Consider the following 14,384-nt stretch of genomic DNA (forward strand, 5'->3'; position numbering starts at 1 on the left):
ATGTTCTTATTTGAAGGCAACTGTACTTGAACAAAAGCTGTGCAGTCTCAAGATTTCATCATCAGATGCAGTAAATTTGAAAGACTTGAGTTAATCAGGGATACTAAACTTGAAATAACTTTAATCAAACTTTATCAAACGCAGCAGTTTTGTGTAGTCAAATCCTGGAGAAGTCATTAAGCATACTTAAGCCCAATTCCCAGATGAAAAATTACCATTACCATTTGTTGTTGGGCCATTTTCTTCTTTTTGTAAATGAATGGTTAAGGAAAAAAAGTAGCAGCATTTAAGTTTTTCTATTCTCAAAACCCTAAGGAAGTGATGTGCTAAGAAGAGTACTGAATAGCTATTCAAAGGCTAACGCAGCCTGTCCTGTTAGATCACCCCAGAATCCACTCATTAGAAAAGGTAAGTTTGGTTACTCATCTGGTTTGAGTCACTCAACAACTACTTCGAGATTTATTCCTCCCTAACAACAGTAGAAAAGAATAATTCAGCTGAAGGAGACTTTCAGAGGTCATCTGGCCCAACTGCCCGATCGCTTTTGGCTAACCAAACATTAGCCGCGCATTGCCCAGGGCGTTACCTAAATGCATCTTCAATACTGACAAGCACAGAGCGTGGGCCACCTCGATCTGCTCCAGAGGGTGACCATCCCTATGGCAACGATACGAAGACTTCTCTCACAAATACAGTAAATATCATCTTATGATAAAGAACGTTCGGTTCTCGAAACACAAGTGGACTTGCCTGGGGTCTTTTTGAATGCTATCTATGGATGGAGATCGTGTGGTCCCATCGTCGGCGGGCGCTGCGTGCTGCAGCCTGTTATAGCCAGACTCTGACAGTCGGTACTGCATTGACCTGTAGGGTTCCGCATAGGTAGCAGTTGTGTTCAGAGCATAATTATTTCTTTGGTATGTGAGTGTGCTACGCTGACTGGATGATCTTTGCAGATTTCCAACTCCTAGTATAAAATTAGTATTAAAACAAACCAGGTAACAAATGTCTATTGAAGAGAAGAGACAATACAAAGTTAAAAGTGTAAGCAAAAAAATCAGTCTAAAAAAGGTGCATAGTGCTCAACGTTGAAAGCTGCCGCCAGTTATAAGGGAACAGTTACTCAACATCCCAGAGAAGGCAGAGAGGCTGGCTGCAGAAATATAGCTTTGGTGGAATCAGGCTTATGCCCCAGCTTGCCTGAGCATTTAAAGAAAGATATGCATCTTGTGCCATTAAGGAGAAATTAGGATGCAAAATGTTTTAAGGTGTGTAATAAAATTCAATTACCAACAGTAACTTCAATTTGCCAACAGTACTAAAAAGAAAAAGGAAAAAGAATTAAACAAAAGTTTACATAGTTCACATTCTGTTTTACTTTTCACAATTACTTGTACATTTTCCCTGAATAAGAGCTAGTGAGGGCATGATTTCAAAGTATTAAGCTAATGGTTTCAAAGCCAGGAACATGTATGTAGCTTCCTGACTTAGCAGAACTGTTGTGATAGCTTCTGTTCTTCCAAAGTAACTAATATCAGGTGGACAAGGAAACAGAGAATTCAAATTGCTAGTTATATCTAGTGGAAATACTGGCGTATCTACTGTATGCTGTGGAAGAGAGGATAACTGCAAAAGCCATTGCCTCCTTGAGTATCCAGTGCTCTCTGTATTTTGTATATATGAAATGCTCTAAGAAGCAGTTTTCAGATATAGAGATGTAAGACATATGAATTGGACACTTCTCTGTAAATATTGCTGGAGAGTTCAGTTAGATAACTCTATTGTTTCCACAGTCTTTAGAAATCACTACATAAATTAGTCAACCATTCTCTTTACAGAGAATCAGTTCTGATACTACTAATAATGCCTATGCACCTCATAATCTGTCAGTAGCAATTCTACCAATTACTATAGAAATATTTCATTCTCACTATGCTATCTTCAGATGTAGCATTTTGACATTATCCTCAGCTAGGAAGTTAGGGAAAAACTGTATTTTTACTGTGAAAGACATGGTAGATAATTTAGTTGTGCAAGTTATCATTTTACTGCCCTGGTGAATTTAAAAAGGAAAAAAAGAACATGCTCAGCTGGTATGTGAATGATGCACAGAGAATGAAAGAGCAAGCAATAAAATGTTTACGTCATGAAATACTCTGCTTGAATGTACCTGAGTGCACGTCATCAAAGAACATATTCTGATCCTAACCTGATACTGACATACAGCCCAAAGTATTTCCTGCAAACATCATAAAAACTTTAAATTCCTGCTGGTCATTTAAGTACCTCCAACCTATTTTCTACCCACTCTGGTTTATGCCATATAGTTTCTCCTTCGAAATCAAAGCTACCTATCTCCCATATGCCACAGGCCCCAGAAAAGCTCCACTGTGTAAATCAAGCACAGCTCTGGTACAGCTGATAGAAGGGCTCTGTAAGCCCTTTACCTACCTGACCCTGTTCGATACAGTGCTGACTGGGATCCTTGGTGGAGCTCAATTGTTCCATGATTTGGACTGCGGTACACGGGACTGTAGTAAGTTCTGCCTTCATAGATAGGGGTGATGTGCAAGTCAGGAGATACAGCTGATCGTAATTCCTGTCCTAGTTGACTGTGTTGACTAGCATACGAACTCCTCAGGCCTGAAACCAAGAAGAGGTAAATGTGTGCACAGCCCACACTGATTAAAAATAAAGATGATTGTATCTTTCTTACTTTAGCCAAGAAAAAATTGCATTATAGCTACACAAGTTAGATAACTCTAACACAACATTTCCGCCTTAAACTTCTTTCCACTGTTAAATGATGCATATCAAAACATTCATTGACAAGTCAGCATTCCCTCAATAAAAAAAATACTGACAACTTTAAGTTTTCCAACTCAATTTTTTACTGTAGCATTTACAGCTAAAGTCTGAGTGAAAGCCAAGTCAGCACACACAGTTCACAAACTGAGCACGGTGAATCTGTCCAGGCACAACGGGTCAAGCTGATGGTTAAACTTGGTGATCTTGAAGGTCTTTCTCAACCTAGATGATTTTGTGTTTCTATATCCTGTGCTTTGGAACTGTAGGAGTTGCTCGTTTTTCACCTTCCTTTTAGCTGGCTACCTTGACTTCTGTTTATTTTACCTCCGCTGTGTTTAAAGTAATTTCCTCAGCAGTGGGCTTATTACTGCTATCGCTGCACCACTGCCAGAGCCAACCTCTCATCCAGCTTATGTAGCAGGGAAGAGCTCTGGACAGTACTAAAAGCACAGCTGCATCAGTACCGACCTTTCCCCTGGGCCCAATAAAGATTTCAGTATTCAATTGCTCCCCTAAAGAAACATGAGAACTACTTTATAGGAGGAAAGGTAAGGTTTTTCTCACTTTTGGATTAAGACAGTAATAATTCTGCAAGTTTCCTAGAAAGTTTATAGTAAAAATGGCTACAAAATGAATTGCTAAGCATGACTTCAGCAGTTGCTAATTATTTCCCTAACACTACAAATGCTCTGAATTAAAAATCTGTTTCTGAATCAGATTTAACCCAGTAAGTCTTTTCATCTCTTTTAAGAGGATATATTAATTCACCTGTTTAGAGAAGAGAATCTGAAGCACTGATATTTGCAAAGTACCTTAACAGTACTTTAAGAGTACAGATTTACTGTTCTGTCAAACTATGTGGTCCACTGGACTGTGTCCCCTTTAACTACTGAATTGCCTTCGTGTCCATTTCAGTTTTTGTCCATAGCAAATTGGTAGATCATTAAGCCTTGCAAATGGAGGTCAGAGACAAGACACCTTATTCTATTTGCTGGGAAATATTTTGGGATTGCCCGAAATACAATAGTTTAAAAGAAAACAGATGTTACAGTCATTGCTCCGAAAAGCATACAGTCCTAACTGCAAGATCACACCTGTTTGTGCTCCTTTGGATGAAGGTCAGACAAAAACAGCAAACAGAAAGAACTTAAAGCACACAGTAACTGCATCTCAACAGGACCTGCCTCTCTGATTAATAGAGTCTGTGTTTAAGACTTTGTTTTAAGACCACATTACCCTATATTTAAGTTGAATGCTTTGAGAGAACAGAATTACTAGGAAAAAAAAGAGAGACTAAAATTCAATGGCACTGTTACCTATTTTAAGAAAGACCTATACATGAAACTAGTCCCAGCATAACATCTTCTATTGTGTGCATACCCTGCACATACACACAAATGTACTTCATCTTCAAAAATACTACAATGCTTCTGTTTGGAAGACTTAGACTTTCACATAGCCACATAAATCTTAGAGCATGCGACTTAATGCAGCGCACTGCTAGCTTGATCGCTAAACCAGAGAGAAAGATGGTATTTGCTTTGAACTTCTTGTACTGATACACAGTGTTTGACATCAGCATTTACAAAATGCACCACAGTCGTGTCCTACTGCTACAACATTTGTCTGTTTAATTTTGTTTTAGGCTTGCAACAAGACTTAATCTGTGTCTTTACCTTTTTTTTTACTAACCTGTAAGGCTATCTGGACGTGGAGGAACCATTCTCTCATATATGTCGTACTGCTGTCCGTACTGTTCAATATCATGGACTGCTCTCTGCAGTGTTGTTCCCAAATGCTGCGGAACTGCAGTCATACCAGAACGCTTTGGGGAAGATGATCCCAGCTGCGTTTGGGGTGGAGAAGCAACTCTGGTTTGTACATCAGCGAGGGCAAGTGGAGAGCCAACTCTAGCTGATGCTTGGTACTGGGAAGTCCCACCGTTGGGATTTGCTGTCTGTCTGGATGTGATCGAGCCAATCCGCCGCACAGTCACTGGGGAAGCAGGTCTCTGTGCAGCATACGGGGATGCCGCCCGCTGTACTGGCAGAGTAGTGGATGAATACGCATGAGAAGCGAGGGATCTTTGCTCAGCAACTGATGGAGAGCCATACCCACTACCCAGAGATGTTCGCAGAGACCCCCTGGAAGGGGAGACACCTGTGCTGACCACGTAAGAGGGAGACTGTGCTCTGGACGGGACTGAACTGACGCGTCTCATGGCTCGGTTGGTAGCGACGTTTGCTGAAGGCTGTTCAAAAACAAAATCAAAACATTTATCAGTATTACCATGTAGGCCACGCAGTAGATAATTTTCTCCCCTAAGGCAGAAGCCAACATGAAATATAAGCAATTTATCAATACATTTTGCTGCTGAAGAATAACTGCTATTCTAAACATCATCCCTTCAAGATTCCCTACAAAACAGTCTTTTCTAGCCAGAATTTCATATCTGAAATGGCCATTTCAGAAGCGCTCCATTCCTCGTTCTTACTTGGCTTTCTATGTTAACACACTTTCTTACTACTTCCATAATTAACTCTGGAAATTGAGGAACAGCATTGCAAAGAATTCTAGAATAAGCTAATAAAGCTTTTCCAATTAAAAACATTCTGACTAATGAAAAAGAAAGGGGAGAAGGCTAGAAAAGGAAGGTGGCACAGGAACACCAACACCATCTTTCTTTAAGCACTGTGTTCACATGTGGGCAAAATCTTGAGGTTTTCCCAAACGTCACTACTGAAAGAATTTTGAGAGATGCTTTCCTGGAATTTATGTATTAGCAGCATGCTCTGCACTCAGGAGACCTCAAGATTTATTCAACTTCAGCTGTAAGCCATTTCCACTTTCTAACCAGTGCAGGTGTTAGTTAAAATAACAGAATTTAACATAATGTTAATTACATCCCACAGAAAGCATAAGTCCAGCTATACACTGAGTGTCTTTAGAAGTGTGCTAAAGGCAGCATACAGATAGATAGAAAGTGGACTGTTTTGAGCATACCTGGACTAGAGTCTGCCCTTCAGCTCGTGAGCTTCTCACCAAGTGGTTAGTAGCAGTTCCAACAAGGGAATGCTGCTGTCTGTTTTCTGGTTTGTTCAAGTTTTGGCTGTTATGAAAGCTGCTTACTTCTTGGTAACCACTATCAGAATAAGAATTCATTTGTGTTGAACTTCTTGAGTTACCTACAGACCCTGGAGATATGAAGCCAGCATAAGAATACAAGAACTGCATAACAGTAGGAAAACAAAGTATTTCAGAACTTTGCTCTTTGCTACATTCATAACTGTATTGTATTTTAACGCGGTTAATACAGAAATAAATGTACTGTAATACTGAAAATGCAAACAACAGACCCTCACTTTCATGGAGAGATGTCTGTTCCGGTGAGTAGAGGTTCCCTTGTATTGGCTCTGTCCTAATGTGATAGGCATTGGTATGAACTCCCTCTGATACGAGGGGTTTGTTTGCACTGGTGGCTGCTGGATCTGAAAGAATAAATTAAGAAGAGGAATGTAGTACTTCACATGCAGAACTCCTGCAAACTCAATAATAATTCTCAAACACTACTGATGAACTTCCAACATAAAGGCAGCCTACTAGTAGGCAGCAGTTACTGTCTACCAAGCTAAAGGAAAGAAATTACCATACTCAGGTCTGGGAATCTTATTTCCTGTAGTTCTGAGGTAGTTCTACAGTTCCCAATTTTTAAAAACACTTTGCAACATACATTAATAAAAAAGTGTGATTGGTTACCTAGTAAATGTACTTTGCAGAGTAGAAACTTTATGGAACTGTACTGCAGAGCACAGAAAAGTAGTTACTGGTCTTAAACACCTACTGTCTCAAGATCTGAATAAATAAAAGGTTGAGTTGAACTCCATCCCTACTTGTGTATCATCGACAAGCTGTTGCAAATTTTATGAATGCTTTATTTAATATATTGCTATCTAAGTGCTTATTTTTAATGACTCTTAAGGTAACATCAGTTCTTAGAATATTAGCAGAACTTTGTAGCAAAGGGAAGGCTCATCATATGTAAGAGAAAGCAAAGAAAACATCACAGCAGTGTTATGAAGAAAGGAGAAACCTGAACAGTCAGAAATCAAGGACAAAGATGAGGGCACCAAACAGAAAACTGAATCAAAATTATTTTGACAAAAATACTCAGCTGTCGTTCAACTGCCATGTCACACTTATACTGATAAGAACAGGTGTCAGAGATGCAGTAGGGAATGTGGATTGTATTTAAAGTTATCACCAGAGATGTACATTTGTGCTGCAGGAATTTGTGAATGCACCTGGATGGGAAACCCAAAATCACATACTGGGAAGCAGTGGTTTAACAACTGCTGTGAATGCTTCACGTTAAAGCTGTGAGTCGTTTGCGATGCCTGCGGAGCACTCCTGGAAACCAGACCTCCCAGCAGGGTAAAAACCAGCACAGACTGACAGTAAACCTGTGCTGAGAATGACTGAGGAAGAAAATATGAAAGAGGGCTGAAAAACTCCATGCAGGGGCTAAAGAAAGGTCTAACATTGGCAAATAATGGTTCTGATATAAAATTTGTCAGTAGTCACAGGAAAAAAAAAATCACAAAAAACAACAGATGGGCTATTAAAAACTCTTTATTCCAGCTGTTATTGCAGTACACCGTGAAAGGGAATTCCAAGAGGAAGGGACGCTCCTGGCTCTGACAAGCCAAAGCAGAAATACACTTACCTGATTTTTACCAATAGCTGTACACCACGTGCTGTTTGTGCAGTAATGAGATTTCCATACTAAAAATGTTACTAATTATTATTATGAGGAATGCTTGAACACTGTTCAAACACCAGATTTAAGACATAAAGACAACACACCTTACAGATGACATGCAGCCAGCACAGTTACCGGGGAGCAGAACATTCTTAGGCCAAGCCCTCTACTGTACTTGATGCTAAATCAATTCACTGTAATGGGAGTATAATAGACCAAATCTAATTAAGATTTAAGAAGTGTTACTACACTTGCATTAATTTCATCACAAGTATCTCTGGATATGATACAGAAAACCAACGCTGAAGTAACTCAGTGCTGACAGACAGAAGTGGGTATTACACGTGCTCTTTAAACTAAAAGGCTGCAGGGACAGGGGCAGTTAAATTACAATTTACAATTATTTTTAACTTGAACATTTTAACTTTTGACCTTTTTTATTTAAGTAATGCAAGGCCCTGTTGTGCTGCCTCCTGCCTGTCACATCATTATGAAATCTATTCCAAGCTGACAAATAACTGATCTGGGGAGAAACACATCCGAAGAATAACGTTCAATTGTGCAGCGCTGCACAGCTGTTCCTAAAACAGAGATCCAAACCAAAACCTCACTTCTATCACACATTTGCCACCAAGCAAATGCTTTCACAAGGCTAAATAATGAAGATTGTTTAAGCTCCCTAACAAATGCAAGAAAGCACAATAAAAGGGCTTGTCTTTCTCTCTCTCTCTCTGCTACTATCAATCATGAGGAGAATGCCCTGAATAAAATAATAGCCTTTTTATAAATGGCTGCTGATCTAATATTCTTTTTATAAGCATCTGCAAAACAACGTCATGCTACATTTCTGTTAAAATTTCTGTACGTTTCTACTGATGCATTCAGGTAAGGTTGCACCACACGCCGCTGATGTCTTTCGACATAAACTGCCGTCTGCAAGTCAGATAAGCTGACTGCAGGCAGCCCCGTCCTTCACCTCTGATGCCAGTATTTTTCAGATCACAGTCAGTAAGACATCGCTGAGTGACATTTCTTTAAGATAAAGCTCCAAAGTGAACTCGTAAGTAAGTAAAACTAACCATCATGCTACACTCACCACGTATACACGAACAGTAAATAAAATTCCCATCGTCAGTTAAAGTTCCAAGCAAAAAATGCCTTTCTTTCAAACATGCCCACTTCTGGGCCATTACTGCAGAACAGCCTTAAATTCACCCAGATATACACAACATACATCTCGCTGGGCAATATACGTGCACTATTCAAGCAGAAGCACAAGCTCTTAAGTTAAAGCTTGTGTATTTGTTAACTGTTACAGCTTGAACACAAACCCTGTTCTAAAACAAGAAGACATTCCAAGGCATTCCTTGACTTCTCGGACTTCCCCTCTCTTAAGTTCTGCCATTTAGCCAAATGCAAAGTGACCTCAGAGCAGGGGATTTCTAAGGAAAAGAAACAGCAATCGGGAGGAGAGAGCGACAGGATAAGATAAAAACAGGGGCGGAGAGATGAAGGAAACAAACTAATGGAAAGACGAGGAGAAAAAGCAACAGCCAAGTAAGTCATAGGGACAACTGAGGAGGAAATAAGGAATGGAATGTGAATGGATAAGTCTGTAAAACAGAGGCTGAGGCGTGTCAGAATATACCTTTACCAGTGGTGAACTGCCACTGGAACATTAGAGAGCCAAGGGAAATAACAGAACATAAAGCCATGCAAATAATGTTCAGAATGAAAGTTAGAAAACAAACAACACACCAAAGTAACTCAATTACTTGGAAAAAAAAAATCAAACAAGAAGTCCAGCTAATGTGATTTCTGTTTCAAAATAGTGTTAGAAAAATACCCCCAAAGCACCACCCTGATTAGCAAAATTTGAATGCCATGGGAAGTAGGCTGTGACACTAGATTGAAAATAAAAAAGCTAATATACCTCATGTCAGCAGAGGTGATACCATGATGGCAACTGAAACTGTGCAAATAGAATTACACACAAGGTTTAAGAACTTAGTATCTATAAACAAAACAAACAATAAAAAGGGAAAGAATATGGTTCAAGAGATGGATTTACCACGAATATGGATAATGGTCAATACATTTGAGTGAGCAAGCAGACAATTACGGTGCATTATTTTTTATGGTGTGTCGTGATGCAAAGTATTGGATAGTTCTTAAAACTGCATGCATCTTTATACAGGGCTCTGCACAGTATTAATACATCTTTAGTTAGTAACAAGCTATCTACAATTGCATTTGCATTTTTATTATATTCAACCAGTTTTGCTTAACATGACACTTTCAAGAATTTACAACTGAGTTAGGAAAACAGTGTCCAATGCAAAAAGCAGTTTGCAGGGAGCCAAGGTCCTATTCTGGTCCTGCTCTATGGTGTTGACAGTGCTGATTTCTGCAGATACATTCATCACTCTAAAGAAACTACCAGCTGGTCGAAGGTTGACTCTTCAATCATTAAATACTGCCCTGATCTGTGCGGATCAGATCGGATGGTTCTGACAGTTCCTTCAGATTATACACTTGGATGTCACTTGAAATCTACAGTCCTATCCACTTCCATGCAATATACTTAATAGTAGACTCAGAAGAACCATAAGAGTAATTTTTCATATTTTGGAAAGAGAGTTTGAGATATCCTGAGACACAGAAACAGAAAAAGAACTCTCAGAGAAACCTCTGCTCATTGGAGGATGTAGGTTAAGTAAAAATAGCCATACGAAGGAAAAACAGACTTCAGGCTTAAAGCACACACATTGTTCTCATGGTCCTTATGGACTATAGGGAAGACTCAAAATTATTTTTGAGTTTATTGTGAAGGACTCCAAACGTGTAAAGTTTCTGTTAGTATCATACAACACAAAAATCACAAAGGCACAAAAAGATGCAAGAAAAGCAGCTGCAACCACCCTTACTTAAGCTAAATAAGCTTTTGTAATAACAAAGGAACAAAAAAGCCCATGTGTGAAAAAGTATATTAACGCTGCTTTAGAAAACATATCTGGAAAAGACACACAGCATTACTGCTAATGTTCAGAGCACATCAAAACAAGCAATAAATGCCAAGGAAATAAAGGGTTTGTGGCATAAGGCAAAACGTACGCATAGAAGATAATACCTGGTGATCTCCAAGGAAATGACTTCTCAGTAGAGCTGCGGAAAGAAAAAAAGTTATCACTAACAGAACCACATTTCTAGTCAGGATTTCTTTCTTTCTTTCTAAACCAAGTGTACCAAACTGTACAATAGCCAGCAGACAAAGTTTCAGTAACCAGCACAACTAAAACTGCAACTAAACCTCTGGGTATTGGCTTTCATTTTGAACTAACTGGGAGGAAGTCCATTGTAACTCACTGTCTGACAAATGACCAAAGAGTTTGGCCTTTCCATATGAGCAAAGCTAAGGGTGTGATATATGCCTTATTAAGGCCCAATGGTGCAACCAATCCTATACAGCAGAAGTTCAGAATCGTGTGCTGGATTAGCAGTAAAACAACTTCCAAAAAGAGCATTCACTGCTGATGGCAGAGCCTAGCACAGAAGCTCGGGAATCACAACTCCAGAGCAGTCTGCATCGACGTGCAATGCATTCTGAATAAATGAGCAGAAATGGAACCCGCACATTTAGCTGTTGTTTTCCTTCCCAAGATCCTAGAGAGAATTTGATCCTTCACATATGGTAAAAAGCAAAGCCATCTGACACACCACAACATGCCTACCTCCAAGTACAAACAGATAACACATTTTTACGCAGTTTAGGTGGAACCTGCCTTGGGAAACAACTGCTTCCAGGATCCAGCAGGTGTTTATCAACTGTGTAAATCTCTGCTTGTATTTTACAAATAATTATTTTACAGAGAACTATCTTAATCATTTTGATTCTTCTACAAAAGCACTCTCTCACATGCTGATATAGTATCAATGCACGACTATTTTTACAGACAAATGTTAAATTCATCCATTGGATACATTTTCTTTTTAAATAAAAAACGTTGCTCCCTCACTCTACATATTGATTATCAAACTTCGGGTGTTACACCATTTTGCAACGATTGCAAGGTAGTACTTTCCAAACAAAAAACTGTTTAGAAGAAAATATGAGCACCTCCATCAGACTTCATGATGTCTATGTATCAGCAGGCAACTGGGCTGTTGGATAAGATGCATCTATTTCTGCATTATTTGTTGTACTTTTCTACCAAAGCTACCAATTATAAACAATACTTGAGCACAGCAACTTGAACAATACTGGATAAGTACTTTGCACTATAAAAACAAAGAACATTCTCTGGAGACGATGCTGTTGTGAATGGAAGTGCTAAACGTGCAGTTAGGAGCTCCAGAACTCAGGTCCAGTGTCAGAATCACTAAACACAAAGATGAACAAATCCAACTCTGTGCCAATCGGGATAAGCAACAGATTCATACAAATATCATCCTGTGGGCATTATGAGGATAACTTACACAACCAACAACTACCTTCCCCAAAGTTCAGCACTGTGTCGATGTGAGCTGTGCTATCCCACCTGCTGATGCCCAGGGGAAGTGCTTTATTTACAGGGCTGTAAGCCTACTGCCTGGCCAGAGCTGCCAGTCAACACTTTGTGTCTGTTCACACAGAATGCTCTAGCTGTCCTTCATCTGCCATGTTAAATACCTACATCAGGAGCACACTCACAAGTAGTGTGAAGGTTTAAAGCTGTGTGTAACTAAATTCCTGGTAGAGGCAGATGAAAAAAAAAAAGTATATGTTGGAATCTATATACCGTAATAAACGTTACTAGTAACGAGTAATGATCAAAATAAGCGTAATGAGATTTTGTATTTTTGATTCTTTTGTTGAAAGCACAAGTTCTCAGTAACATTTGAACTAAAGATACACTTTCAAGATGGTTTTTCAGCTCCAGCTTTTCTATCGGCACCTTCACCTTCACCAACACGCCAGCACTGCACCCACTCTGCTGTACCACAGCCACCTCATGTCCCACGTGCAATCCAGCAGCATGGCAAGAGCAAGTGGCACGAAGAGTTGCAGGGAGGGTTTTCAGCTGATAAAGGGAAGCCTCTCGTGCTCTGGGTAGGAATTTAGAAGGCCTTATCTGGAGCACTGCACCCAAACTTGGCCCCCAACTGGAAGGCGCTGCTATTCCAGGTTGAATCCTGAAGCTGGTGCTGACCACACCAGCCCTGCCCTGCACACAGCACTGCCTGCTGGAGCCACAGAGCACAGCCAGGACGCGGCCTCGGCCAGCCTCACCTCATTCAGCTAAATGGTGTGCAGGGGGCTGCTCACAGGAGAACAGCCCAGCTTCACAGCCCAGTCAGGACTGCAGAACACAGTAGGTGTTTACATATGCGGCTCGAGTCAATATTAATTCACTGCTCTTCAATTTATCAGCAGAGCAGCTCATCGGCAAACCACATTTTTACATATTTGAAAATTAGAAATCAAATTGTATAAAAAGCAAAATGCCTCCATTTCATGGGCATTCAAAGCTCTGACAGACCTCCAAAAATGCTTACGGTCTGTGTGAGCAGAAAACAAACATACCACACCAGGGCTGTAACAAGAAAATTACCCTGTTATCTGTTTTTCTGAGTAAACAGAACATCAAAGCGAAGTTTCAAGAGAAGAAAAAGAAAACAAAACAGAATTAAGAAAACCTAAGAACAATGCAGTTCCTGAATTGCTCCAGTTATCAGAAAAGAAAAAAAAATGTAATTAAAAAAACCAAGAAACCACATCCATTCAACTAGAAGATGAAACAGAACACCACGGAAGGGCCGAACGAATCCTCAGAACCACCTCAGAAGGGGATGGAGCAGCTTCCCAGCCACCGAGCTGCCCCTCAGCTGGGACTGACAGACGTGGTGCTTGAGTGGCACTGACTGCTGGCAGGGCTGCTGCCGAATGGTAAAACACCCCCAGCCCTGCTGTAAGCAGCTGTTTTTCCAGTGCCACTTTTAAAGGAGCTGCAGAGCATACTAAACATGCTGGATATTTGAGTTTCAGTTGTTACCTGAACCCAATTAGGAACACACACTGAAGTGTCTGTGATAGGAGCAGGCCAAGACAGCTTTTGGGAAAGACCGGCTGCCTCTTTAACCTGCTCAGGCTGCGGTCAGAGCAGACAGTGAGCAGCAAGCCTATCAGATTGCTCCCACATTTCAAAGCCTCTGACAAAGCCTATGGCACAGTTATGTGTCTAGTCATGAGAAATTAAAAAATCCGTGAGATTACAATAAGTTACTTGATATTTTAATGACAAAAATTATCTGTAGAAGAGTCCCAGGATTTCTTCTAGCTGCAGAGCTTAAGAACCTCTATGTAGAGTACTGAGATCTGGAGAAGATATTAGTTTATACAACACCCAAGAATAATTCAAGTGGATAACTGAATTTTATAGGCAAAGAAAGGAATCTTTTGACCATCTCATACACAACAGAGGTTTTATGTCTACCTTAACCACTAACAAAATGCCTACAAGCATGATTATTGTATTTTCATGCCCAGAACAACCTAAAAACCTGAAGTCCTATGTGTAGCAAGGAAGAAACTGCAGAAGTAGAAGGGAAGGACAGCGGCAATTTCTGGTACGTCAGCCCAATCAAAAAAGTAACTTGGAAGTAAGTTTCAAAGAAAACATGAAAAATCTTGAAAAATTGTTGATGTTGTTACAAAAGCAAATGGTTCCATTCTTGTTATTCTTTCTACTTGGGAAATGGAATATAAGAAAAAACGGGTTTGTTTCCTGAGACAGCTCTGAAATAAGGGCATTTCAGAGGGTAATCAGTTGGTACCGAC

At 39.9% G+C, this 14,384-nt stretch overlaps 1 protein-coding gene across 2 annotated transcripts in view; it reads right to left on the reverse strand.

Annotated features, from left to right (window-relative positions):
- The window catches only part of PKP4 (plakophilin 4), a 79,454-nt gene that overhangs the window by 33,196 nt on the left and 31,874 nt on the right, over positions 1-14,384 (reverse strand). The window contains exons 4-9 of one of the 2 annotated variants that reach the window (XM_048953689.1): positions 10,698-10,732; positions 6,171-6,296; positions 5,812-6,002; positions 4,501-5,059; positions 2,452-2,643; positions 747-967 (exon numbers count right to left, since the gene is read on the reverse strand). In XM_048953689.1, coding sequence (XP_048809646.1) covers positions 747-967; positions 2,452-2,643; positions 4,501-5,059; positions 5,812-6,002; positions 6,171-6,296; positions 10,698-10,732 — 1,324 coding nt within the window. Of the gene's footprint in view, positions 1-746; positions 968-2,451; positions 2,644-4,500; positions 5,060-5,811; positions 6,003-6,164; positions 6,297-10,697; positions 10,733-14,384 lie in introns of both variants that reach the window. The other variant, XM_048953688.1, reaches the window with a different exon arrangement.

Source organism: Lagopus muta, chromosome 8, assembly GCF_023343835.1.
Source record: "Lagopus muta isolate bLagMut1 chromosome 8, bLagMut1 primary, whole genome shotgun sequence".
NCBI lineage: Eukaryota > Metazoa > Chordata > Aves > Galliformes > Phasianidae > Lagopus > Lagopus muta.